This window comes from Ursus arctos, unplaced genomic scaffold, assembly GCF_023065955.2.
Source record: "Ursus arctos isolate Adak ecotype North America unplaced genomic scaffold, UrsArc2.0 scaffold_17, whole genome shotgun sequence".
NCBI lineage: Eukaryota > Metazoa > Chordata > Mammalia > Carnivora > Ursidae > Ursus > Ursus arctos.
Window position 1 is genome coordinate 24599727 of NW_026622841.1, and position 24651 is coordinate 24624377.

A 24651-nucleotide genomic window follows, 5' to 3' on the forward strand; every position below is an offset into this window, starting at 1 on the left:
GGGCAGAGGCTGTCAAGTGTGAGGAAGGAGCTTCTCTTTCTAATTTGCACAAATTAGTGGCAGGCTGGTCCATGTACCAGAACACTTCCTACTTCTTTAGGGGCTGAAAAAGGACTCACACGCTGGCCCGATGGCTCAGTATTTAGAACAGGGACCAATGTGGGGATGTGACATGGGACGTTGAGATGTCACGGCAATAAATCTTTCTCCTCCAGAGTGTTTACAAAGGCCCGGTTCACTGCATCCTTGTGGCCGGCCCTCCGTCTCTCTGTGCCCTGGACCCAGCAGGGCTGAGCAGTGGGTCTCAGGGAGCGCCGCGTGGGATCAGGGCTGCTGTCGGTCACTCCGATGGCCTTGCTGGGTGTAGGAGATACACGGCCAGCTGCAGTTGGCATTTCTAATTTCCTTTCTACAGAATGTTTTGTGTGCAGTTTAGTGATGAAGCCTTTTCAAATATACCTATTGAATCGGATCCCTCGTGAAATTCCAGACTGAATTATTAGACAGATACCCTGTGAGTCTTCTACGAGGACCAATCATGTGAATTCTTCCCAAATGAAACTGCAGGGTGTGTGTGGGGGAGCACTGACCTGTGGATCCAGGGCCCCAAATCTGCCGCTGGGTGGGCTGCGTGCCCTTGGGTGCGGCCCCTCCCCGTGGAGGACCTTTGTTTCCTTGGGGAGCAAGACATGTTCAGAATGCTTTCCTCAGGCCTTAGAATGTTGACTAGCTGGTCTCCAAGTTGGATGCCCAGGGACAGATTTCAACTCTTGCCCCACTGACGGACGCTGGCTGCTCCTTGCCACGGGCACCAGGCTGAGGTAGCCAAGTGGCTTGTGTTCTCTGTGTGCGTCTCAGTACTCATTCTCGGTGGCCCCTACTCCTGGGCCTGCCCATATCTGACCCTCCCCCCCGCCACCAGCCCCATTCCAAGCACGCCCCAGCTTTATCCTGCACACGGGGGCCCGACGTGACAACCTGTCCACAGAACGGATCCCTGCCAGTGATCAGCTGGAAACGGAGCGCTTCCAGGTCATCGGATATACCGAGAGTCCCTGCCCTTCAGGGCTCCGTGTCCCCGAGACGGGAACAGCACACAGAATAGCCCGCCATCCACCGGGGTCGGCTCTTTGGGGTGTTGCCCTTTATCACTAGGGTACAATGCTAGTTATGCCAGCACAACTAGCCTGCCTGCCCTTAAGGGCATACTTGCTTATTTCACCATTTCCAGAAATGAGCAGGAACTCCCAAGTAAGGAGATTAAAGCTACCAGAAGTTCTACATAAATGGTTTTCAGGAACTGCAGAATGTGTGGATTGTTGAAATGCGAATTGGCAAAAGGCAGGGACAGCTTGTACTTTATGTGAGGGCTTCTGGAGCCAATCTACCACTGGGGGTGGGTGGGGGTCAGGTTTCTTAGTAATGCCAAAGGGGAGAGACTCAGGCAGCTGTAGAAGGAAAGAGCCCAGCAATGACCAGAGGACCTGCAGGTTTTCTGGGTAAGAGGCTGCTTTGCTCCCCTCCTTGGCACAGCGGGCTCACACATTTGCTCTGACATTTACCAACTATCTATGGTTTGTGACTTCCTAAGCTCCCACCATGTGTCCAACCTTGGCCCAGGTGTGGTGCTGGACAAGAGCCTTGCTCCCAGGGACCCTGGAGACTTGCTGGAGGAAAGTCTTTCCCACTAGGCCATGGACGGGGTGACAGGGTGTGGCTGGAATCCTGCATGGCTGGGCAATAGAGACTTATCCTTGGGTCCTCATGGAGCGCATCTACCCTGATGACTCTTGGCTCTCAGGGGGGAGTAAGCCTCTCCGTAAGGTCTGAATCCAAGCAGATTTTCTCAGGCACCTCAGACAGTTGGGGTGTGTGTGTGTGTGTGTGTGTCCCTCCCAGAGTTCTTTGAACAACAGGAAGGGAAAGAATCTATTTATTGGCATATTCAGGTACATCCTGCTGCCCCCCTTTATATTCTGATCCCCATGACTACACGCCCAGGGCCTCTGCCACCTACCGGTTCTCCTGCATAGACTCAGAGGACAGGTCACTTCATTCCTCTATTCCCAGACACAAATACCCGCTCCCACGGCTGTTACCGACGAGTATGTGAAGCTCAGTGTCCCCTTCAGCGATCTCCCTCTTTCCCTAATGACTTAAATCCAACCAACTGGACTTCTGACTCACACAGTAGATTGACTATATGCACTTATTTCAAAATTTCCTCTCTAATTAATAAAAAAAAAAAAAAGGGCTGTAAACCTACAAAAACACAGAGAATGAGAAAAGAGATTTCCACCAAGTTCAAGTTAGGGAAGACAGAAAGTGAGTGGAGTGGTGGGTAACTCAGCAGAGGGGACCACGGGCAAGAAACGGACCAAACCCCCAGGGAGCTCAGAGCCTGGAGGAACCAGGGACCGCAAAAGGCAGAAGAGTCTGGATACGGACTCCCCCAGTGTCTTTCCCCATCCCACACAGCCATGCAATATCCTTCCATCCCCACTCCAGGCAAGAGATTTTATTTTCTAAAGAAGCTCTGATCTGGGGACTCAGAAAAAGGGAGAGAGAAATGAATCAAAAGACAGGGGATTCCGTCGCAGTGAGCACACCTAGCACCCAGATCTGGGTTTCTAAAAACTGTCCACTAAGAAGTAACTGTGTTCCATGGATAATGGATCCCAGGGCTGGGCAGAGAAAATACCCAATAAACCCGGAACCACTTTTTGTGCCAGCAAGTGAGGAAGTATTCACAGAATAATCATTCAGGGCATTTCTGAAATGCACAGAAGTGATCTGAGGGGCTCCCGTTTGTCAAATCTGCAACCGTTAGACATCAAATAGTCATGGATTCTAACCAGTAGAAATGTAAAAATCTATAAGACATGCAAATAAATAAACAAATAAGAGAAAGGAATGATCTTCCTTACAGTAGAAAGTCAACTAAAATACATAGATGGAATTAGAAAAGTCACCATTTGCCAACAACCATGATGCTATTTCAGGCAAGAATGATCAATGAATGCTAAAGCGAGTGGGTAAAAGTATTATCAGAAACAGTATATTGACACTGTCTCAAATATCTCCCTGCAAGATGGTTCTTTTATTTTTTTATTTTTTTTATTTGACAGAGAGAGAGACAGCCAGCGAGAGAGGGAACACAAGCAGGGGGAGTGGGAGAGGAAGAAGCAGGCTCATAGCGGAGGAGCCTGATGTGGGGCTCGATCCCAGAACACCGGGATCACGCCCTGAGCCGAAGGCAGACGCTTAACTGCTGTGCCACCCAGGCGCCCCTGCAAGATGGTTCTTAATTAAAAAGGGGAACATAGTGGTCCACGTCACAGTCACCAAATCAACATCTTGTGCCTCCTGATATCCTGCCTGAGGATACCATGCCCCTTCTGTGGCATTCCTTTCAAAAACACATATATTTAATCACGAGGAGACATCAAACAAACCCAACTCAATGGACAGTCTACAAAATAACCCATCTGTCCTCTCCAAAAAAATGTCAAGATCACGAAAGACAGCAAGATAGAGGAGCCTAATGAGACATGACAATAAAAAGCCCAGTGTGACTTTCTCCTGAGTCCTCAATCTGAAAACACAACCAAACAACCTTTTCTTTAGCTAGGCGATTAGCGGACAACTGGCAAAAGGGAAACAAGGTCTGTAGATTATGTAATAGGATTCTATCCATGTTGACTTCCTGATTTTGATCCTGAAACTCTGATTATGTAAGAGAATTGCCCCCGTTTTTAGGAAAACACATGGAGGTATTTAGGGGTAAAGTGACACCATGTCCACAACTTGTTCTTCAAACCATCAAGACGAAAATAAGAAAATTCTGTAGAGAGAGTGATAAAGCACATGGGTAAGGAGGGGTACAGGGCTGGGCCCAGACGGTGGGACAGGCTTCACTCCGATTTCACAGGAAGCGGGATGATGAGGTTCAGAGGTGGGGCATGTTCTCCTGTCCCCGGGTCAGGGCTCTGGTCTCCTCAGCCCCTCTGCTCCAAAAGTTAGAACACTGAACCTCAGAGAGAAAGGCCGGGGCTATTTTCCGGACACAATCTCAACGTTTGGCCTTCCCATAGTCTGTTTGGCTAGGCCTGCAATCACAGTACTGTTATTATTTATAGTCTATTTAATAGCAACTTTTGATTACTCCCTTTGTAGGCAGAAGTTAGTGTTTGTTGTTTTATCCCTAAGCCAGCTTCCTTCTGCCACCAAGAATGCGTCAGGGTCACTGCCTGCAGCCTACAGAGTCTCTGAGCTCAGGGACAAGCTCCCTTCAACACCGGCCTCCACCCAACACACCGGGCCGGCAAATCTGTTCCACATACAGCAACGGGATCCAAAGAAAAGAGACAGAATGATTAGCCCAGGGCTTTCTATTCATCTCTGAACACCCAAGCTGCCCCCACATCTTCCCCCCCAGGTGGTGGCTTTGGCCCTGTGCAAGTGCAAGTCCCTGGGGCTCTCCTGAGGTTTCCATCTTTCATAGGTGGGAGGGTAAGGAGCCCCCCTAACCTGCAGGGGCTCACTTGGGACTGTCGGGGCCAATGGGTCGTCCATATGGGGTATGGCCAGTGACAGGAGGAGGTGCTGAAGTCTGGGGCACTGGGCCGATCTTGAATCACTCAACCCTCTGCAAATCCATATCCTTGATTGTCCAAGAGGGCAAGATTCTTTGTCCTTCATTGGAGCAAAATAATGATAAAGAACAAATAAACAACCAAAGATTTTGGCAGCAAATAGAAGGGGATGGGTGATGTCAATTACTCATGAAACGAAGAAATTACGAAGACAGACAACAAATCTGTACTATAAATATTAAACTTGCTAGGAGACCAGATCTCAACTGTTCCCAACACCAGAAGAAGTGATAACTCCGTTGATGCCAGGGAGGTGGGGTTAGCCGCGCAATGTAAATGGCAACACACACATAGAAAATCAATATGTCACACACCTTAAACTCACGCAGTGTTGTATGTCAAATATATCTCGATTAAAAAAAGAAAGAAAGAAAAAAGAGCGAGAAAAGAAGAAATAATTAAGAGCCAACTGCCTGCAAGTAGGTCCCAAGACACTGGTTCTCAACATACAGATCGCTGGGCCCCGCCCCCAGAGTTTCTGGTTCAGTGAAAGAGAAGAGAGTCCCAAGAATTTGCCTCTAGCACGTTCCCAGGTGAGACTAACGCTGCTAGTCTGAAGACCCCACTTGGAGAACCACTGTCCTAAAGGCTGCAAAGGCAAATGAGCTGTTTTCAGCTTTTAGGATCTGGAGTGTGTGTTGCAGGGGGACGTGTGGGAGACACACGTGCTTACCAATGACATGGAGGGGCAGCCCTTCTATAGGTCTATCCTAAGTGCTAGAGAAGCCCAGGTGACTCAACAAGGAAATGCTTATCAGGGAGGGGTGCACAGAGGAGGTGACCTTCAGGCAGAGTCTTTGAAGAACAGGGATAGGGCAGGCAGGCAAATGCAGCAGGAAGGACATTTAAAGCAGGGGGACCAGTGCTGCTGGATCAGGGGCCTATGAGTTAGTCCCAAGGCTAAAGTATAAGTTGGGGAGCGACAGGAGAGAAGCCTGGAAGGCCGGCAGATACCAGGCGGCGGAAAGGGAAGTCTGGGGTTTTCCCATAGGCCTCGGGAATCAATGAAGAATTTTTAAGCAGGGCAATAAGAAGTTGGGTAAAACCTTTACCTTTCTGGGTCTCACTTTCCTTATCTGCATAATGGGGTGATGCGCAGAAGGTCTAAGTAGGCCTTTGCAGCCCTGACATGCTGCGATTCAATGGGGACGGGGGCAGGGAGTGGGGCCACCCAGCTAGTGACCTCAGCCCGCTAGCAGCCCCTTGCAAATCGACAGCCACTCACACATGCTTGGTCTGTCTGTCCATCTGCTGCCCCCAGAACCCTGGCCCAGCCTGGGAAGTGGAGCCAGATGACTGGCGGTGTCACCCACATTGCTAATCTCTCCTGGGCAAGTCCTCCCTCCCCCAGGCTGTGCAGAGCCGAGCAGCCTGGGATTGTGTAGCGGTTCACAATGGAAGGAAGAGGGTGTAGGAGGGAGGTCCCCGGGCTGACCCTGGTATTGTTCTTGGGCCAGAAGAAAGCTTCCTCCTGCCTGGCCATTGCAATGCTAGAAATGACGACGTCCAGCCAGTGAGAGTCAGCGCGTCCTGGGGGGGCCGCCTGCCGTCGGGTGGCCTGGGAGCTGGGGCCCATTCACAAACGCCTGCTGGAGAGCACGTAGCCCTGTCCGCCCCCACCCCCTCTGCCTGTGGCCTCTGACTACTCCCAGTGAGAAGCTGGGGTAAACGAAAATAACTGGGCTTCTCCGCCCCCAAGCTCGCCGCCGCCAGGAAGGGGAACGCGACCAGAAATGGCACACTAGCTAATAAAGGAATAATGGATGCTTGACACCCTTAGCAACACCTTCCTCTTCCTCTAGCCTCAGCCGCTCCTCGCACGGGCCAAGGACAGAGGAGGAAAGGTGCTGGACCAGAATGCGGCCTGGTTTAACTAGGACTGGCTCAAGTCACCAAGGCAGCACTCAGATGGCTGGGGGGGTTAAGCCAGCCCTAGAATGGTCGGTCGTGCTGCAGGTGGGGTGATGTCGTTCGTCTTGTGCTCTGGGGCCTCTCCTGGTGGGACCACTGCATCCCCGCTGGGTGGGTGGGTGGGTGGGTGTGTGGAGGAGGGTGGGCCTGTCTCTGAGCATTGGTAGCCAGGGCCCCCATAGCTTAGGGCCTACTCACAGCTCTGGTCGCTCTGCTGGCCTCCTCATCCCAAGCCCACATCATTCCCGAGCAGCGCTGGGTGGGGCAGCCCCGGTTCTTTGTGAGGTGGCCTGGGCCCAGCCGTGGCCATGGTGGAGGCCGCGCTTAGTCTGGCCTTGCTTGGGCCTGGCACCCTCGCCCCCAGGTGCTCCCTCCCACCTGACTGATCAAGCCCACAGGCACTCAGCAAAGGATTCTGGACGTGGTCTGGGCCCCAAAGCAGGGCATGGACAAGATGACTTCTTTAATGGGGGCAAGTCCTGTTTTTAAGGGACACTGGCCTGTCTCTATAATAAAGTCACAAAACTTCCTTTCCTGGCCACTGAGGGAGGATGTGTATGGTCCTAGGAATTCTCTATGGGTCCCAGGAAGAGAACATAAGGATTGGTCGGGCCCTAGCCCTGGGCTTCCTAAATCCTCCTTTCATCATGCATTTTGTTGCTCGAGAGCATTTGACTAAATCCCTTTTGGTCAAGTCCCAAGGCCTCAAGGATCTGCACCAAAGGCTCTCTCTACTTACAGAAATATCCCTTCCAGACTCCTGGACACCCCCATTCTCCACGGCCTCTACTGCTCCTGAACCACTACTTGCTTACTTCTACAGCCCCGAATGCAAGACCTTTTCTTTCCTCCCTAGAGTACCTCCCTGCCCCGCCCCCAGTCCAGTTTGAGGTCTGCCTCCTCCAGGAAGCACAAACACAAGGAGAGGTAGGAAACAACTGGAGAACGTCACGACTGGCCTAGAATCAAGTCCTCAAACGTCCACGAACTCTCCAAGGCCTGGGGTGCTCTGTTTCATTGAGGACAGTTCCACAAAGGAGGGAAAGTGTGAATGCGGCCATGAAAGAAGGGGGAGATCTGTGCCGGGGTGGGGGGGCGGTAAGGACACAGCAGGTGTGAGGAGTGGGGTGGGCATGGCTGGTGAAGCCCTGCTCTTGTCTCAAGCCTGACTCCTACACAGGCAGACGGTTGCTCTCCGAGACCTCGGTCTTTGAAGGAGCTGGGGAAGCTCAACACAACCTCCACCCCTGCATTCCCCAAATCACAGAAAGGCCCCACGGATGCTTCCCAAGCATGTTTCTTGCCTGTTAAGCACGGTGTTCTGTCCTTGCTTCTAGTTATCACCGTACTACTTAGTAAGGTCATTTCATGCACAGTAGAATTTTTCAGTTTAAAAAGAGCTGTCATTATATAACCTGGTTTGTATTATGACCCTCAGGATAGCTTTGCAATGTAAGTCAAACAGGCATATGATCCCATTTTATCGCTGGAGAAGTGGAAGCTAGAAGAGAACGATTTTGGGTGAACTTCACAATGTTCTGTGTGTGGAACTGAAGGGTTCTCGGACGATAGAAGGTGAATGAAACTCAGGATTTTTGCCGGCTTTTTTTAACACTTAAAAAAAAATTCTCAGGGTTCTTTTTCTCTGTATATTCTAGGTCAGTGTTTGACAAACTTTTTCTGTAAAGGACCAGACAGTAAATATTTTAGGCTCTGCAGGTTGTAGGGCCCCATTGTAACTACTCAGCTCTGCCTTGTAGCACAAACGTAGCCACAGTGAGCAAACAGCTGGGCAGACCGTGTGCCAATAAAACTTTATTTGCAGAAACAGGATGGAGGGCTGGACTTAGCCTGTGGCCAGTTTGCCACCCCCGTCGAAGACCCTAGCTGTGTTCGGATCATCAAAGCTATTGGGTGAGGGAGACAGTTGTCCCCTGGGCCCAGTAGAGCCAGAAAGCACTTGCTACCTGTAGTCCCAGCTCCTTGAGACTGCGTGGGAACCGACTCCAGACTTGGCCGTAGCCTATTCCCTAGGAACTTCCCTAGCTGTCACCAACAAAAGTCTTCATCCCCAAAGTGGTGACTTCTTGTAAAAAGACTCACAAACAACAAAAATAAAAATAGGCTTGCCTCACAGAGCACGTTTGCCCCATTCCCAATGGGCCTTGCTACCTGGCGGCCTCAGACAGGAAACCATGGAATGAAGAACTCCTGGTATCCTCCTTTATTGTATGGGGCACCTATTTTTGTCCTGAGGGAGGAAGCATTGGAGGGAGTGGGGGGAGGTGGCCAGAGAGGCAGAGGGAGGGGGTTTCTAGGTAAGCATTCCTCCTTAATAGCTGATGTGGGACCCTGGGGCAGCAGGGATTGTGGGGGAGGGCATCAGAAACTGATTTTTTTTTTTTAAAGTAAAAACCATATCTCTTCCTCTTTCAAGGGTGTCAGTGGGGCTCCTCTCTCTCTTTCCATTTTTAGTGCCTTCAGCAGGAGAGGGAAAAAAAAGATATCCATTTTCTTGTTCTTGCTTATTAAGGAAATGACATTCACCCTTAACTTGCTGTACGTGACTACGGTCACCTATAACATAGAAAACGGTCTTCCAGCACCTCTTCCTCCTCGTCGACATTCCTTACAAAGGGGTGCCAGAGGAGTTGGGCTGCCTGAATCCAATTTCCATTCCCCCATGTATAAGCCATGTGACCTGGGGCAAAGTATTTGATCTCAGTTCTCTCATTTGCGTTAATATCTCTCATGGCGATAACAGTAGTACCTCTACTCTACGGGCCCGTTACATGAACTCAGAAAGGATGGGATGCAGGCCCCAGTTCAGACAGTGCTCGAGCCCCCGGGAAGGGGGCCCAGGCTCTGAACTGGGATGCTGGGGGTGAGTCCCTCTGGGACAGGAGCAAGTCAGGGCTCATTCAGTCATTCACCGAATATTTCGTGAGCACGTGTATGTGCCCGTGTGAAGCCCATTCCAGTGAGAATGAAGACCATGAAATACATAAAGCCAATGAGGGATGAATGCAATGGGGAAGAATAAAGGGGGGGCGCAAAGTGTTCAAAAGGCCTACTGAGAAGGTGACATCTGACCAGAGCCATTCCCCAGGGACGATGCGAGCATAAGCAAGATAAGAAAGAGGAAGCATGGGAAGAAACAGCACAGCTTCTGTGGCACGGAAAGCACTCGGCAGGCGTTTGCAGTGTCACTACGGGTGCAGAACAGCGGTTGGACGCTCTTTGAAGGAACAGTGGGGAATCCCATGTCCCCGTCCGTTGGAAAGGAAACCGGCTCCTGCATTCTAACGCAGTCCATCATGGCTAAGACAGTGCGTGTCCCCAGAAAGGTGCTCAGTCAATACCGGTGGACCTGGTGAATGAAGTCAGACAGTACCTCTGGTGAGACCAAGAGGGGAGACGACGTAGTGCTTGTGCCTGGGGAAGATGACAGGCCTGGGGGGTCCAGGTGGGGCTTGGTTTTCACATGACTGTTCCTCAGCATCTTGGGTTATTTTAATAACCCTTATGCCTGTGAGTTAGCATATCCTAGAAGTTTCCAGAAGTCTTAGCAACAGAGCTGGCATAGCTCTAGGGAACAATAAAGTCACTCCTTCCCATCTGGATGGCTGGGAACTGGGCTACAGCAGCTTCAATCCAGTGGGGCGGTCCAGGCCCACCAACCCTGTTTCCAAACGGCAACAGCGCCACCTGCTGGACGAACAAGGCTGCTCTTGCATGGGCCACCGTTTTTATTCTTCCAGGCACCCAGTGGAGGGGTGGGGGGTTGCCCTGGTCATCATTCAGGAGAGCAGTGATTTTCATTCTGAAAGCTCATTTGTCCCTCAGAGGGGTGGGGCGGGAGAGATGCTCATCCTGTCCTGATTTGGGGCCAAGCCCGGGGATGGGGTGCTCAGCTCCACGCCTCACTGTTCCCTGCTTTAGGGGTCTGTCCCCTCTGTGCGTCCCGTGTGAAGAGATGGCCATGGACACTCTCATGAGGTCTGAACTCCCACTCCACCTTCCCTGGCTCTGCTGGGCCCCTCAGTGGAGAGCAGCTCGGGAGCACGCATGAGGCCCGAAATCCCGCCTGAAGCAGTAACGTTGGCCGACCGCACGATGGTGGGTTACACAGTATCTACTACCAAACTAGGTCAGTCACCAGAGGATCAAAGCAAGGGACCTGACCAGGTCACGGCGAGCTCATCATTAACTGCAGGCAGCCACAGAATTTAGTTTCAAAATTTCCTCACAGGAAGGCAGGAAGGGGATCAGTTGGGTTATGCAGTTCCTCTCGTCAGACAAAAGGCAGGGATCTCACGTTTGTCTGACAGAAGTCAAGAAAAACGACCGAAATCTGTGCTTATAGAAGCTTTGGGCAAGACGCAGGATAATTCAAGAACAAGGTCTCTCCACTGGGGTTTCGTACAAGACACAGAAGCCTTGGAGGCCGCGTGGGGAACAGGGAGGCAGCCTCTCCGCAGGGCCCCGAGGCCGTGTGGGCCTCTGCGCTCTGGAACCTGAGGGGACGCAGGGGAGAAGCTGCTCAGTGAGTGCCCACACCTCAGGGGGAAGGAGCCGTGGGGTGGTCTGGGCAGGGCTCTCGGGCTTCTGCAGAACCTATTCCCTCGCCTCCACATGAACTCAGTCAGGTTTAACTCGGCCTGGATTATGGCGCTCCATCCTTGCCCTCATACAGCCGGCCAGCAGAGCCTGTTCTTCCAAGGGCAGAAGCCAGTGCTCTGGAAGGCCCTGGGCCCCACACCAGTGGGCTCCTCCCCTGCAGACCCAGGTCAAGCCTGGTGTGGGGAAGGCTGCCTGCACCCCTCACTCCATGGGAAGGCAGCCTCCTTGTCCATGCAGCTGCTAGAGGCTTAAGGGCTATGCCTTCCTAGGAGCAGCTATGTGTTCCTGGGGAGGACCCCCGGAGGGATGTCAGGCCCTTGCACAGCGGGGCACATTTTGGTCAGACAGGTACGTCCCCAACACCTCTCTGTGACCACCTCCGTTCCCACCTCATCCTGTCCCTTGTTCTGGCCACCAAGGGCCTGAGCATTGGCCTGGGTCATTTTTTTTTACATTTTGCCAGTTGAGCACCAATAAGGAGGCCAGGACACCTTTGGCTGCTGGGGACAACGGACGTGTGACTGCAAACACCAGCCTGAGGAGCCTCCCAAGCAGTGCGCTGGTGGCCTCTAGTGGGAGCAGATCACGGTGCAGCCAGCGTCCCTGCGTCACCTCTGCACCAGGCTCTGCTGAGCTGGGGCCACATTGCGGCAGTTAACAAGCCATGAGGACTACAGTGACCACATCACCACCAACGTGGCGGTCCAGCTAATGCCAGTCCACCTTCACGCAGCTCCCCACAGAGAGGCCCGAAATGCAGGTGGGACCCCTAGGACTCCATTCTCGGTCCAACTGTGTGGGTCTCAGCTTCGGCCCTGCTCTCTGGCTTCACTGCCTGGAACCATGACCGATGATCCCCCAAGTCCATGTCACCGTGCTCAGAGCCTCTAGCTGCCCTCCCCCCATCAGCAGTGTGGGGGAACAGGGCTAGCCTGAGCTCCCTGGAGGCTGCCAAGTGCTTGTGGATGTTAAGACATGGCTGCTGGCTATCACCCACGCCCTCGGCTGCCACGATAGGCAGGCAGAGCTTGGGGACGGTCAATATCATCAGCATCAGCCCTTATTAACCAACTAAATGCCTTTTATGGGTAAAAAACTATACCCGGAAGACATGGGCACCTGTCTGCCCTGTTCCCGGGCCCTGGGTGCTTCCAGGGACTTGGCCCCAGCGGTCCCAGCAATAGGGGTCCCCGAAGAGCCCTCTGTGGAAATACAACCTGGCAGAGCCATTGGGGATAGGGGTCCTCAGCTTTGACTGGAGGGGAGTTTGGCCAGGTACCCAGGTGACGGCATCTGACCTGACTGAGGCACTCCTACCTAGGACCACTCACTGTGACATGCATCCCATGTGCAACTCCCAGTGAGCGATAAGCCAGAGCTCCCTGGAAATCCATAATAGTCTTTAAGTCTGGGGGCTACTGGGGTCAATGCTCCATACTCAGCCATTCATTCAAGTCCCGAAGAACAGCTTCTGTAGCAGGATGGAGGAGGCAGGTGAAGTCTGCAGGGAGAAGGCCCAAACTTCACCCTACAAGCACTCTGACCTGGGCAAGGCACGGGGGGGGGGGGGGGGCGGGGGGCTGGGGCAAACCACAAAGGCTCCTAGATGCTAAGGAGCCTGGACATGGAGGGAAGGGGTCAGAGATGGTGCCCCGGGCCTCTATGGGATGGGGAGGTGCTGGAGAGACAGAGTGGGCTGCAGCTCTAATGCTTCTCTTCTTCTGGGATAGAAGAAATGGCGGGCAGGTGGGCAATGAGCTTCAGGCCAATCTCTCCCTTCATTCTGTTTTCTTTCTTGCCTCCCAGTAGGGAAGGGGAGGCAATACAGCAGTCCCTTCTCACCCACGGGGACACGTTCCAAGACCCCAGTGGATGCCTTTTAAAGCCATGAAACCTCACATAGTGCTGAACCATACACACACATGCACACACACACACACACATACACACACACACACACACAATTTTCCTGGACACACATACTATGATAAAGTTTAATTTATAAATCAGACACTGTAAGAGCTTAACAACAATAAGAGAGAACAACTATACCGTAATTAAAGTTACGTAGATGTGGTCTCTCTCTCAAAATCTCACTGCACTGTACTCACCCTTCTTGTGATGATGTGAGGTGATAACATGCCTGCGTGAGGAGAGGAAGTGAGGTGAACGACGCGGGCCCTGTGACGTCGTATTAGGCTATCACTGACTTTCATCTGCTCCTGCACCTCAGTTGACCTCAGGTAACTGAGACCAAGGAAAAAACTTCAGATGCGGTTAACGACTGACGTTAACCACTAACCTGCAGATGAGGTTAGCTAGCTGTGGTTAACTAGTGTAGGTTTCTTTCTACTCAAACTCTGACTTTGGTTGAAGCCCGCTCATCTCTGCTCGGGCCCAAGACTCTGTGGGGCTGGGGGTCCCCAGGCTATGGGTGGGCTTTCTCTCCCCTTCAGTGGTCTTCAGCTGGGTGCACAGTGTCTCCTTAGTGTATCTGGAAATACTTCTGGTGGTCACCATGGCTGCTCACCCCTCCCCAGTGACCAGCGTTCCGTGGCTGAGGCCGGGAACACCGAATATCCTACTTTGCATCAGACATTTTCATCCAGTTAAGATTTGTCCCAACCCAAACGCCAATGGCTAGGCTGGCTGACCCTGAGGACCCAAAGCTGGACCATTCAGCCAGCCAGCCCTGCCTGGGAGGGGCTCTGAAGAATGCTAGGAAAACTCGGGAAAATCATCCCAATGTGCTCTCGTAGGGCCTCAAATTCTACCACCACAGCTCTGCTTTGGGATCAGGAAGCCTGTCAGCCTCGCTCTAAGGGTACCCACATGAAGTACGAACGCCCAAGAAGAGGTACCATGAGCATTATCAGCTAAAACACGAGTATTTCAACTCACTGATAATTTAGATAACATTGCAGAATGTCCTGTGATGCTTTAAAAAATACAGAGTCCCAGGTATGATTCCGTGGGTGTGGTCACCAGCCCCAATAACCCCTGCTTCCTGACAGTCACTCCTTTCCACGGTCCCTTCTGCACTGTACCAGGGTTGGTGTGTTTGCCATCAACATATGGCATGTGGTAGAGTGATAGCATGTCACTTCTGAGATTATGTTATAAAAGATCGGGACCTCTATGTTGGATTCTCTCTCTCTCTCTCTCAAATCACTCGCTTTGGAGGAAGTCTGCCCCCATGTTGTGAGGACACTCAAGCAGTTTATGAAGAGGCCCATATGGCCAGGAACTGAGGCCTTCTGCCAACAACCAAGGTGGAACTGAGGGAGCCGTGATGGAAGGAGGCCCTCCAGCCTCACTCAAGCCTTCGGATGGCTGCCGCCCTGGCCATCAGCCTGACTACAACTTCAGGAGAGACCCCCTGAGCCAGAACCCCCAGCCAAGCTGTCCCAGATTCCTGGCCCTCTGAATGTAGGTATGATGGTAAACGTCTGTTTTTTAAGCTGCTACACGTTGAACTATTTCTTATGCGGCAGGAGATAATTCATGCAGTGGGTCCAGGGTAAGACCAGAAAGCTGGAGATTTAAAAGCTTCCCAGGCAGATCTGATGTGCAGCCAAGGCCCAGTACCGTGGGTTTAGGGACCTATCTGCCGAGCGTTTTCTGGGGGCAAAGCTGACTCCAAGTGGCATGTGTGGTGTGAGTATCAAAGCCCTTACTGCTGTATGGACCCACATGGCACAAGGAGATGGTGGGTGGGACCTCCACTACCAGAAGCCCCTAAGAGCTTATGTGTCACACGTGGCCCCAGAGAACCAGGAGCGCCTGCTGGTTTATTGTTCCCTGGAACAAAGAGAGAAAATGTGGAATATGGAACCTGAGGGGGGGGCCTTGGCCTGATGATTTTCACCATTTGTTTAGTAGTAGAACCATTTCTTCAAATGAAATAATTCACAGTAGACTGGTTTAGAGACACCAGCAGAGCAGTTCTGGGTGCGCCCAAGTAGGGATCCTGCTTCTCCAGCCTCCCCACTCCCCACCCCTAGTAGCTCTCCCAAGGCACCTCTCAAAAACCCAAGGGCTTCACAGTTTGTGATCTAGTCCAACTGAGTCATTTTACTGATGAGTAAACTGAGGCCCATGGAGGGGAGGTCACATAGCACTTCTGGGGCAGAAGTCTACAGCTCGATTCTCCTGACTTCTAGTGCAATCTTTCTGCACTGCCTGGGAGGTCACTTAGGAAAAGTGCACAGGGTGGGGTACAGGGAACTGTTGCCTCTCCCACCTCCTAACCAGGCTATGGGAGTCCACCATCAGTGGGAGGGAGCACCTGCTACACACCAGGCATTGTTCTCAATGCTTCACCTGAACTCGGTACTCAATCTTTGCCAACACTCCTATGAAGTAGAGACTGCTATTATCTTCATTGTACACAGGAGGAAACTGAGGCAGAGTATGGATAAGTAATTAGCCCAATTCCTTGCTTAGTCAGTGGCAGGGCCAGGATTCCATAAAGTCCATGTCTGGGGTCCAAACACCAAAGCCCTTAACCCCTGAGCTCTGCTGCCTCCCTCCTAGCCAGGGGCCCAGCTCTTCCTACCCATTGAGCAGAAATGAAAGGCCTTCCACTCTGCTCTGCTCCCCAGGGAGCTAGGAGACAGGCACAAAATAGGAGAAGGAGGTCATATCTGTTACCTTGCTGTCCCAGGCTTCTGGCTCAAAGGCCACCAAATGGTCAACACCTCACCTAGGGCAGGGGGCATCTGGATCCCCACCGGCATCTGTGTTTCTCAATGACTTTTTCTATCAACAGTGAATGCTGTAGGCATTTAGGAATGGAACAATCAAATAGTAATTTCTGCATACTCTATCCTTTTATCTTTTGCACCAAAGCTAGCTTTACCTTAGTGGTGATAATTTAATACAGACCCAGCCCAGAGGATGTTTCATGCACTGATACTCCACGCCTTTGACCTACACACCATGGCTGAGGATCCTTTTTTCTCTCAAGCTTATAGGAAAGTTGTAAGGGCAGTACAAAGAACTTCCCTGTGCTTCTCACTCAGATTCCCTGACTGTTGAACTCACCATTTGCTCTTCATGCCACCTGTGTATCTACGTAGCCATTATTTTTTCTTTTTCTAAACATTTGAGGACAGGCTGCAGACAGGAAGCCCCATATCCCTCAAATAATCTAGTGTGTATTTCTCAAAAACAAGGACACTTGCCTATATAACCGTCATATAGCCCTTCAACTCAAGACACTGACATCCAGGTACCACTACTGCTCCCTACACAGACCCCATTCACATTTGCCAACTGTCCGTTAAAGTCTTCTGGCCTGGGATCTTGGCAAAGAACACATGGCATTCAGTCTGCCTCTTTAGGCCCCTCTGACCAGGAAAATTCCTTGGTCTTTTCCTGTCTTTCACATGCAAGCCATTTTAGGGATGGTCCTTTATTGGTTTCCTTATGACCAGACTCAGGCTGTGCTTTCTTAGCAGGAAACCCCCCAGAAATGATGTTGGGTTTTCTCTGTGCAGCACACCGAACAGCACATGGTGGTTACCCATCTTGTTGCTAATGATGTTAACCTCACTCATGTGGTCAAAGTAGACTCTGGCAGGTTTCTCCACCATACGGTCACACATTTCCCTTTGTAATGAGGTGAGGCCTATGTGTGCCCCAGTCTGGTGCCTGGAGGTGAATTTCCAGTCTTCAACACAGGAAGAGTAGTCTACACAGAGCCAAGTGGTCTCAACGAGTTATGGGGACAGAGTTCAAAATTCAGGGAGTGTGAGGCAACTAGAATTTGCAAGGCAGAGCACCGGAGAAGAGAAATCCAGAACTCTGCAGACCCTTGAGTCTTTGTCTGAGTACTAATTTGTGCATGTGTGTGTGGAAACTTCCAGAGCCAGTAGAGAGCTTCCCGAAAGGAACAGACAGAACAATCCCCTAAGATTACACAGGGCTAGAAATAGTCTGTGTTCCTAGTGGATGAGGTAGAAACGCTTCCACTGGGAAACAATCTCAGAAGGGTATTGACTCAGTAGTGGAGCGAGATGTATCCTAAAGGCCTTCCACCTAACAAGGCTTTAAAAGCAAGCCTTGAAAAGCCCGAACTCTTTGGAAGTAACTTCACTATGTTCCAGAACAATGCCCCAAATATTTAAATGAATACCAACAAAAATCCAGCACCGAACGATGTAAAATTTCTAATACCTGACATCTAATCTAAAATCACCAGGCACACACAGAAAACTATGACCTATGTCCATAAGGAAAATCAATGAATAGAAACAGACACTGAAATGACATGGATGACAGAATTAGTAGAGGAGAACCTTAAAATAGTTATTATAAATATATTCCTTCTGCTCAAGAAGATTGGGGAAAGCATGGGCATGAAGAAGAGAGAAACAGAAGAGAGAGAAAAAAGATCCAAACTGAACTTCCAGACACGAACAATACAACATCTGAAATGAAAAATACATTGGACGGTATTAATGGTAGGTTAGGCTTTGCAAGAAAAGACCAGTGAACCTGAAGATAGCAACAGAAACTATCCAAAATGAAGCACACAGAGAAGAAAGACTTAAAAAAAAAAAAACATAAGCAAGAATTTGGTGAGCCATGGAAAATATGAAGAAGCACAGCAGACATATAATTGGAATCCCAGCAGTGGGAGGAGACAGTGGCCGAAATTTTTCCAAATTTGATGAAAGCTGTAAACTTACAGATCCAAGAAACCCAATAAACACGAAGTGGAAGAAACAAAGAAAAACCAGCTCAAGGCACATCCTCTTCAGATTGCTGAGACCTTGACTGGACATTCGATCGTCTCTCATTAATGGCCCAAGGCATGAACACTGAACCCACAAAATGGGACAAGCACAAAGGCAACAGGAAGAGAATGGGTGCAGGTGAAGTGGCATGAGATTCAGGAGAGAAGGAAAGGGTGACGTGGTGAGTGTGGTGGCAGGTCACCAGCAGGGCAGGCCCAGTCACCTACCTCACTCTGCTGTGGCAGGCCCCAGCCCCATGCCCGGATGCAGATTCCTACTATTTCTGCCCAAAGACCAGCATCAGAAGCATCTAGAGACTCAGATTTGCTGGCTCTTTGCTGAGTGTATCCTATTGTCCCAGAGCCTGGCTCAGTTCAGGGAAAGGAGCCCAATCGATGACAAAATCAGCAAGCACAGCGGACACCTGGAAGCTGGCAGACAACTCCATTTTTCAAAAGCCTAAAAATAGCCCTGACCCCATTGGACATCCCAGCAACCCCACCAGTCCCACTGGAACACACTGCAGGACGCCTCACCTGCAGACATTTCAGGTCAAGGGACAAACAATTTCCAAGTGCACTGAGTTGCCAGAGTATGGCCCCATTTCATCTCTGGGGCATGTCAAGCCCGCCACCGATGCCTACAGCATAGCCAAGGGTGTGCTGCTGCACACATCACCACGGAACACCCTGGACCTCAGCAGGCACCCACCCCTGCCCACCTGCCACTTCAGGACATCCAGGCCCACCCTGCCGGAGCAAGGAGCCAAAGGAGCATGTAGGTTCTGCCCAGGCTGAGGATCAGGACCTGGCTGGGGGTGGGGGTTGGAGACTGCTCGTGCACCTACCTGCCAGGCCGGGAGGACCTTCTCGATGTCATTCAGGTTGATGCCATCCCCATCTTCTAGCTTCCCTTTCCCACACCTGGAGCAGAAAAGACAAAAGGCATTGAAAAGTTGGTATGTTCATGCACCCTATCCCGGCAAGCAGGAAGAGCAGACGCCTGGCCCTGCCTCCCCAAGGCCGGCAGGATCAGTCTGTCCCACCCAAAGGAAATAGCTCTGGAGAAGCATGACTTCCTTCCCCAGGCCTGGCAACACAGGCCCTGCCTCGGGAACGAAGGACTTTGTGCAGGTGGGCGTACAGGGACCAGTCCAGGAGCAGGGAGCACTAATGTGACATCCAACCCCCAGGGAGGTTAACAGAGGTACCAGAGCTCCCCTTGATCCTTCCAGGCAAAGACACTAAGCTGCTTGCTGATGAATGCCCCCAAACCTGTCACAGCTCCTGCAAAAGCCCATCATCTCCCCCATTATGCCAAGGGGACACTGAATGAACAGAAAGACCAAGCAACTTTCTTGAGGTCACACAGGCCTGCAACAGGGATTTCTCCTTCCTTAGCCTGCCTCTGGGCCAGTCCAGCAAGCCCACTCAGACACTGATGCTTTGTCTTCATGACCTCCGTGGGCAGGCCTACCATCAGACCACAGATGCTGGCCTCAGTTCGCTATCAAACACCCATGTCTTTCTTCTGCGTATTGAAGTTGCAGGCTCCGGGACCAGACTGCCAGGCTGGAACCCCAGCTGTGTCCCTTACTAACTGGGTGACCCTATGCAAGTCATTTAGCCTCGCTGGACCTCAGTTTCCCCATTTGTAAAATGGCGATCATTAGTAGTGTCTAACTAAGGTGACAGGAGGATTAAACTAGTTAATGTATCTAAGTGCTTAGAATCATGCCCAGCACGCACAAGCTCATTCGCATACACATACACCCCCATATATGCATCCATATTTACATACCATACTTAACGGGAACCATATTACTATGGCAAATATGGGTAATAATTACATCAAGTTATAATAAGATAAATAATATGGTAAATACATTATAACTACTAGGGCTACTACTCCTAGTACTAATACTGTTTACAACTATCTTACTACTATTCCTACTGTTACTGTTCTGTTACTATCTTACTGCTATTTCTGTGGCTGCTGCTGGGGGAGGAGGACCAGCACCGAGCCTAGACTCTGGAGCTGACCTCAGCCCACGTAAGTTACTCATTTCTCTGCACCTCCTAGTTCCCCGCAATCTGTCGAAGTGAAGATAATAACGCGCTTGCCTCCCTAGGTTTGGGGGCTTTTAAATAATATGAAGCGAGCCCTTGCAATGGTGCCCAGGACGGATTAGTGACCACTGCTCTCATTGTTATTATTAGGGACCCAGGCATGGGGAGGGCTGCCCGGTGTGATGGTCGCAGCATTTTCCAGCTGCAGACTTAATGCAACTCTCAGATTTCAGAGCATTTATTTGGTCAGTATTTGCTGAGCATCTCTTGTGTTTCTGGCCCTGTCAACTTCCCTTGGAGTCATGGAAAATAAATCTGGTGTAGTTCCTGCCCTCCACAACTCACAGCTTTTGGGAAACAAATCCTAAACTCATCTGCCAGGGCTGTGAGCCTGACTACCAGTAGGGGGCAGCAGGCGATAAGCGTCATGAAAGCCTTACAGACAGGAACGCGGTGACTGTGGATGCATATACCAGCAAGGCTTGGGTGGAAGAGGGCAGGAGGACGCGATCTATGCCCCCGTTCAACAACTGTTTCTGTGTGGGCTCCGGCTCGGGCTGGCCCCAGTGTAAACAGTGCATAGATTGGGCCTCTCAGGGCAACAGAGGGCAGCACGGGAACCGAGAGGAATGCTGCCCAGAATGTCCAGAGGCATCCAGAATGGTCTGGGGCAGAGGGAGGGAGGTGGGTCATGAGCTGGCCAAGCAGAGAACTCGGGAGAATGTCCTGGGCAGAGGGCAGCAAGGCAACGGCCTGGAGCTAAGCCCAAGTACGTTGCCAGCTGGGATGTCAGCGTTCCTGCCAGCAGAGTGGGGCGGAGGTGGTGGGGTGGGTAAAGGGGTAAGAGGGTGCTAGAGGGCCGGGGAGGGAAGGACAGCTCAGGTGCTGGGAGGTGGAGCTGGGGTGGGAGGGGTGTAAGGAAGGTGTGAGGGGCATGAGGGAAAAGAGGAGAGTTCTTGCCCCCATCACCCCTATTCCAGCCTCCTGATGCCCTGGGCTACATGCAGATAAGGAGGTGAAGAAAGGTCTGGAAAAATCCAGCTACCTTTTAACTACAGGCTGGCTGGTGAAGGTACCAATGGCTTGCACCTCTATTTCATAGGCACCGTGGCACTGGGAGGAGAGGAGGATGAGGACCGTTGGCTGACTGGAATGGTTGACACCCTCTCCTCCAGGTCACGTGTGCTATCCCCGCCCCCCCACCTCTGGACTCCCAGCTGCCCCGAGCTCCAAGCACACGCTAGACACAGCTTAGCCCAGCACAGGCTCAGCCTTTCATCCTCACCTCGGCAGCCCCTGGGGGTGGCAGGGGACCCTATGCAGGGAGGGCTGCTGTCCCCCTAGACCTGTCCTGTTTGGGATTTGGAACTCCCTAGAGGGACCGCGGGTTCGGAGGGCAGAAGGTTGCTACAGACCAGCTGAGTCACTGCTGCCAACAGGGTTTCCAAGGCAACAGCCATCTCTGATTTCTGTCCCTCCATGGAAACATGGGCTGCGGGGAGCCTTGGCAACCAACCTTGGTACCCTGCTTCCAAGGGATGCTGCAGTGGCTGGGCACGTGGAGCCTGTCCCCAGTACTGCTGGACTCTAAAGGCGACACAGTTCCTGCATTACCCACAAGGTGGCTACTGGATGCTACACCCAGGATTCCCCAGGAGGGTCTCGCCTCTGCTCTATCCCCTTCTAATAGGGGGTCTCCATGTTGAAGGCCATCTCCCCTCTCTACCCAAGCAAAAAACCCTCTCAGGAGTTCTGATGGAACCCGCACAGGCAGGACGATGGAAAAATGAGCCGTGGTGAGAGGCTGGGGGTCCCCTGGGAGAGTATGAGGCAAATGACGGATCTCTCCCCAGAAAAATTTACCCAAGCACATGATTTTGCATGAAATTTTAAGGGGGTTAAGCCGATTCACAAATACTCTGGTGTGGGCATTGGATGGCGTCAGAGGGCCTTAAATCATAGCTCTTCTACTTGGGCAAGGTACGTCTGCCTCTCTGAGCTGCATTTCTCTCATCTCTGAAATAGGGACAAGAGCATCTCCCTCCCCAGGCTGTTGCTCATGACACTGGTGAAACCAGGGCGGTCCGAGAGGGGGTGCCTGCTAGGGTGGAGTGGGGTGGGGAGCAGGTGAGGGGCAGTTATGTTTAATATAAGCAATAATATCAGTTATGTTTAGATCTGCAGTGACAGGAGGCGAGAGTGGACAGGAAGGGATTGGAAGGAAAAGTAAAAGCCATCAGCATAATAAAAAAAAGAACAACCAGTGTTGGCAAAGATGTGGAAAAATCAGAAGCGCTGGGGATGCAAAATATTCAGCTTTGGTGAAAAATCATCTGGCAGTTCCTTAGAAACTTAAAACATGGTGTTACCATGTGTAGTACTGTGATTCATGTAAGATATATTTGGTCTTTGTCCCCAGTCCTGGTACAGAACCCCTAAAATCCTTGGAATTTCTTAAGCCAAGACAGAGATAAAGGTGTCTTTTGTTGTTAATGAGGCGACTTTTGCAAAACTACCTAGGGAACCTAAGGGAGGGGGCTACTTGACAGGGCCCCAACTATGTGATGGGAGGATTAGAACTTTCAGTCCTAACTCTGATGTCCAGGGAGGGGAGAGGGGCTGGAGGTGGAATCAATCGCCAATGACCAGTGATTTGATCAATCATACCTGTGTAATGAAGCCTCCAAAAAAACCCAAAAGGAGAGGCTTTGGAGAGCTTCCGGGTGGAGAGCACAGGGCAATTCTGGGAGAAAGGCACTCTGGACAGGGCATGAGGCTCAGGACCTTTCCCCATCCCTCTCCTACGGATCTCTTCCATCCGGCTATTCCTGAGTTATATCCTTTTATATAAACCAGTCATCTAGTGAGTACAGTGTTACCCCAATTCCTGTGCCCCCCCCAGCAGCAAATCAATAGAAGCCAGGGAGGGGGTCACGGGAGATCTGAAGCACAGAAGCTTGGCCTTTTGACTGGTGTCTGCAGTGGGGGGAAGAGACAATGTATAGGACTGAGCTCTCAACCTGTGGGGTCTGAGGCTTTTTTCCAGGTAGATGGTGTCAGAATCGAGCCAAATTGCAGGATGCTCAGCTGATATCAGAAAACGGCTCAGTGGTGTTGGGAAAAAAAACCACACACACATCAGAACTGGTGTCAGAATTGGACCACGTGACTCAGCAATTCCATCCCCAGGCACATACCCAAAAGAATTGAAAACGGGGACTGAAACAAATACTTGTACACGAACGCTCATCGCAGAATCATTCACAATAGCCAGAGCGTGGAAAGAGCCCAAGCGCCCATTGGCAGATGAATGGATAAACGCACAGGGATAGAACCATGTGACGGAATATTACGCAGCCACAGAAAGGAATGAGGCGCTGAGAGATGCTACAATGTGGATGAACCTCAAAAAATTACGCAAAGTGAAAGAAGCCAGAGCCCAGACACCACATGTGATCCCATCTCTATAAATACCCAGAAGAGGTAAATTCACTGAAACAGAATGCACACGGCTGGTTGCCAGGTCTAAGAGGGGGCTGCGGAGTAACTGCTTGTGGATCTGATTCTATTCTGGGGTGTTGACAATGTTCGGGAACTACAGGGAGGTGGTCGCTACCCCGTATCAGGAAAATACGAAGCGAAACTAAATCGAACACTTTAAAATGGTTAAAGCATTGTTACGTGAATTCTAAGTTAATAACAATTATTTTTAAAAAGAAAGGGGAAAAAAACCCCATCTGTCTCATTCCCCTGTGTCAGTTACATTGCTGTCCTGAGGTCAGCCCAGGCCCGGACACGTCATTAAGAGACGGCAAGGCTGATTCATGAAAAAAGCAGAGGATGAGACAACCTGGTATAAAATCAAACACTCCACCAGTGGTTCTCCACGTGGGGTCCCGGGACCAGCAGCACCAGCAACCCCTGGGAACTTGTTAGGAATGCACATTCTCAGGCCCCACTCCAGAGCTCCTGAATCAGAGTTCAGGATGTTCTGGCTGTTTTGACAAGTCTCCCAGGGGTCCTGATCCAATGTGAAATCCACTGCCTTCAATGGCTGACAAGCAGAGCCGCGGTGGTCAGGAAGAGGAGAGGGCGGTGCGGATGGAGGGGGCTGGGCAGGGAAGGGTGAAGGGATTCTGGAGAGAGGCCAGTGAGTCTGCAGTTCTAGGCGGAGAGCCTCTCTGGACATCAGCCACCAGTGTGCCCCCAGTGCAGCAGAGATGATACCTGCCCAGGGAAAGGCCCCTCTCGACCCCAGGATGGCTGCAACCCCACCCACCCCATGTTTAAGAGCTGCTGGTCACCCCTTACCCTTCCCGGTCGATGTGTGGCAGGGGCTGCTTGGGCGTGTGTCTCAGCTTCCGGTGGAACTGGGTGAAGTCCAGCTTTTCGGGCTGCAGGTCCCAGGTGGCACCACTAGAGGACGAGAAAAGGTGAGGAAGTGAGGTAAGGGGGCGACCGCCCCGTTACTGATGGGGACCAGACAACTGGGCACAAGCCCGGCAGGGGGAGTCCTCACAAAGAGGTGGGCAGGACAGGGAGGGCATCCACCAGCCAAGGGCAGGGTCGACAGAGACCCCTCACTCAGAATGGAGCCCGTGGTGTCAGCTCTGCTCATAGACAACGGGGCAGGAGGCTGCTTGCGAAGCC

The 24651-nt window shown here is 51.5% G+C and overlaps 1 protein-coding gene across 10 annotated transcripts in view; it reads right to left on the minus strand.

Annotated features, from left to right (window-relative positions):
• CTIF (cap binding complex dependent translation initiation factor) overlaps nt 1-24651 on the minus strand; it is a 285846-nt gene that overhangs the window by 151862 nt on the left and 109333 nt on the right. For all 10 annotated transcript variants that reach the window (XM_048218621.2, XM_026496276.4, XM_048218624.2 and 7 more), the window contains 2 exons: nt 24313-24417; nt 18780-18855 (listed from right to left, as the gene is read on the minus strand). In XM_048218621.2, the coding sequence (XP_048074578.1) occupies nt 18780-18855; nt 24313-24417 (181 nt within the window). The remainder of the gene's footprint in view (nt 1-18779; nt 18856-24312; nt 24418-24651) is intronic.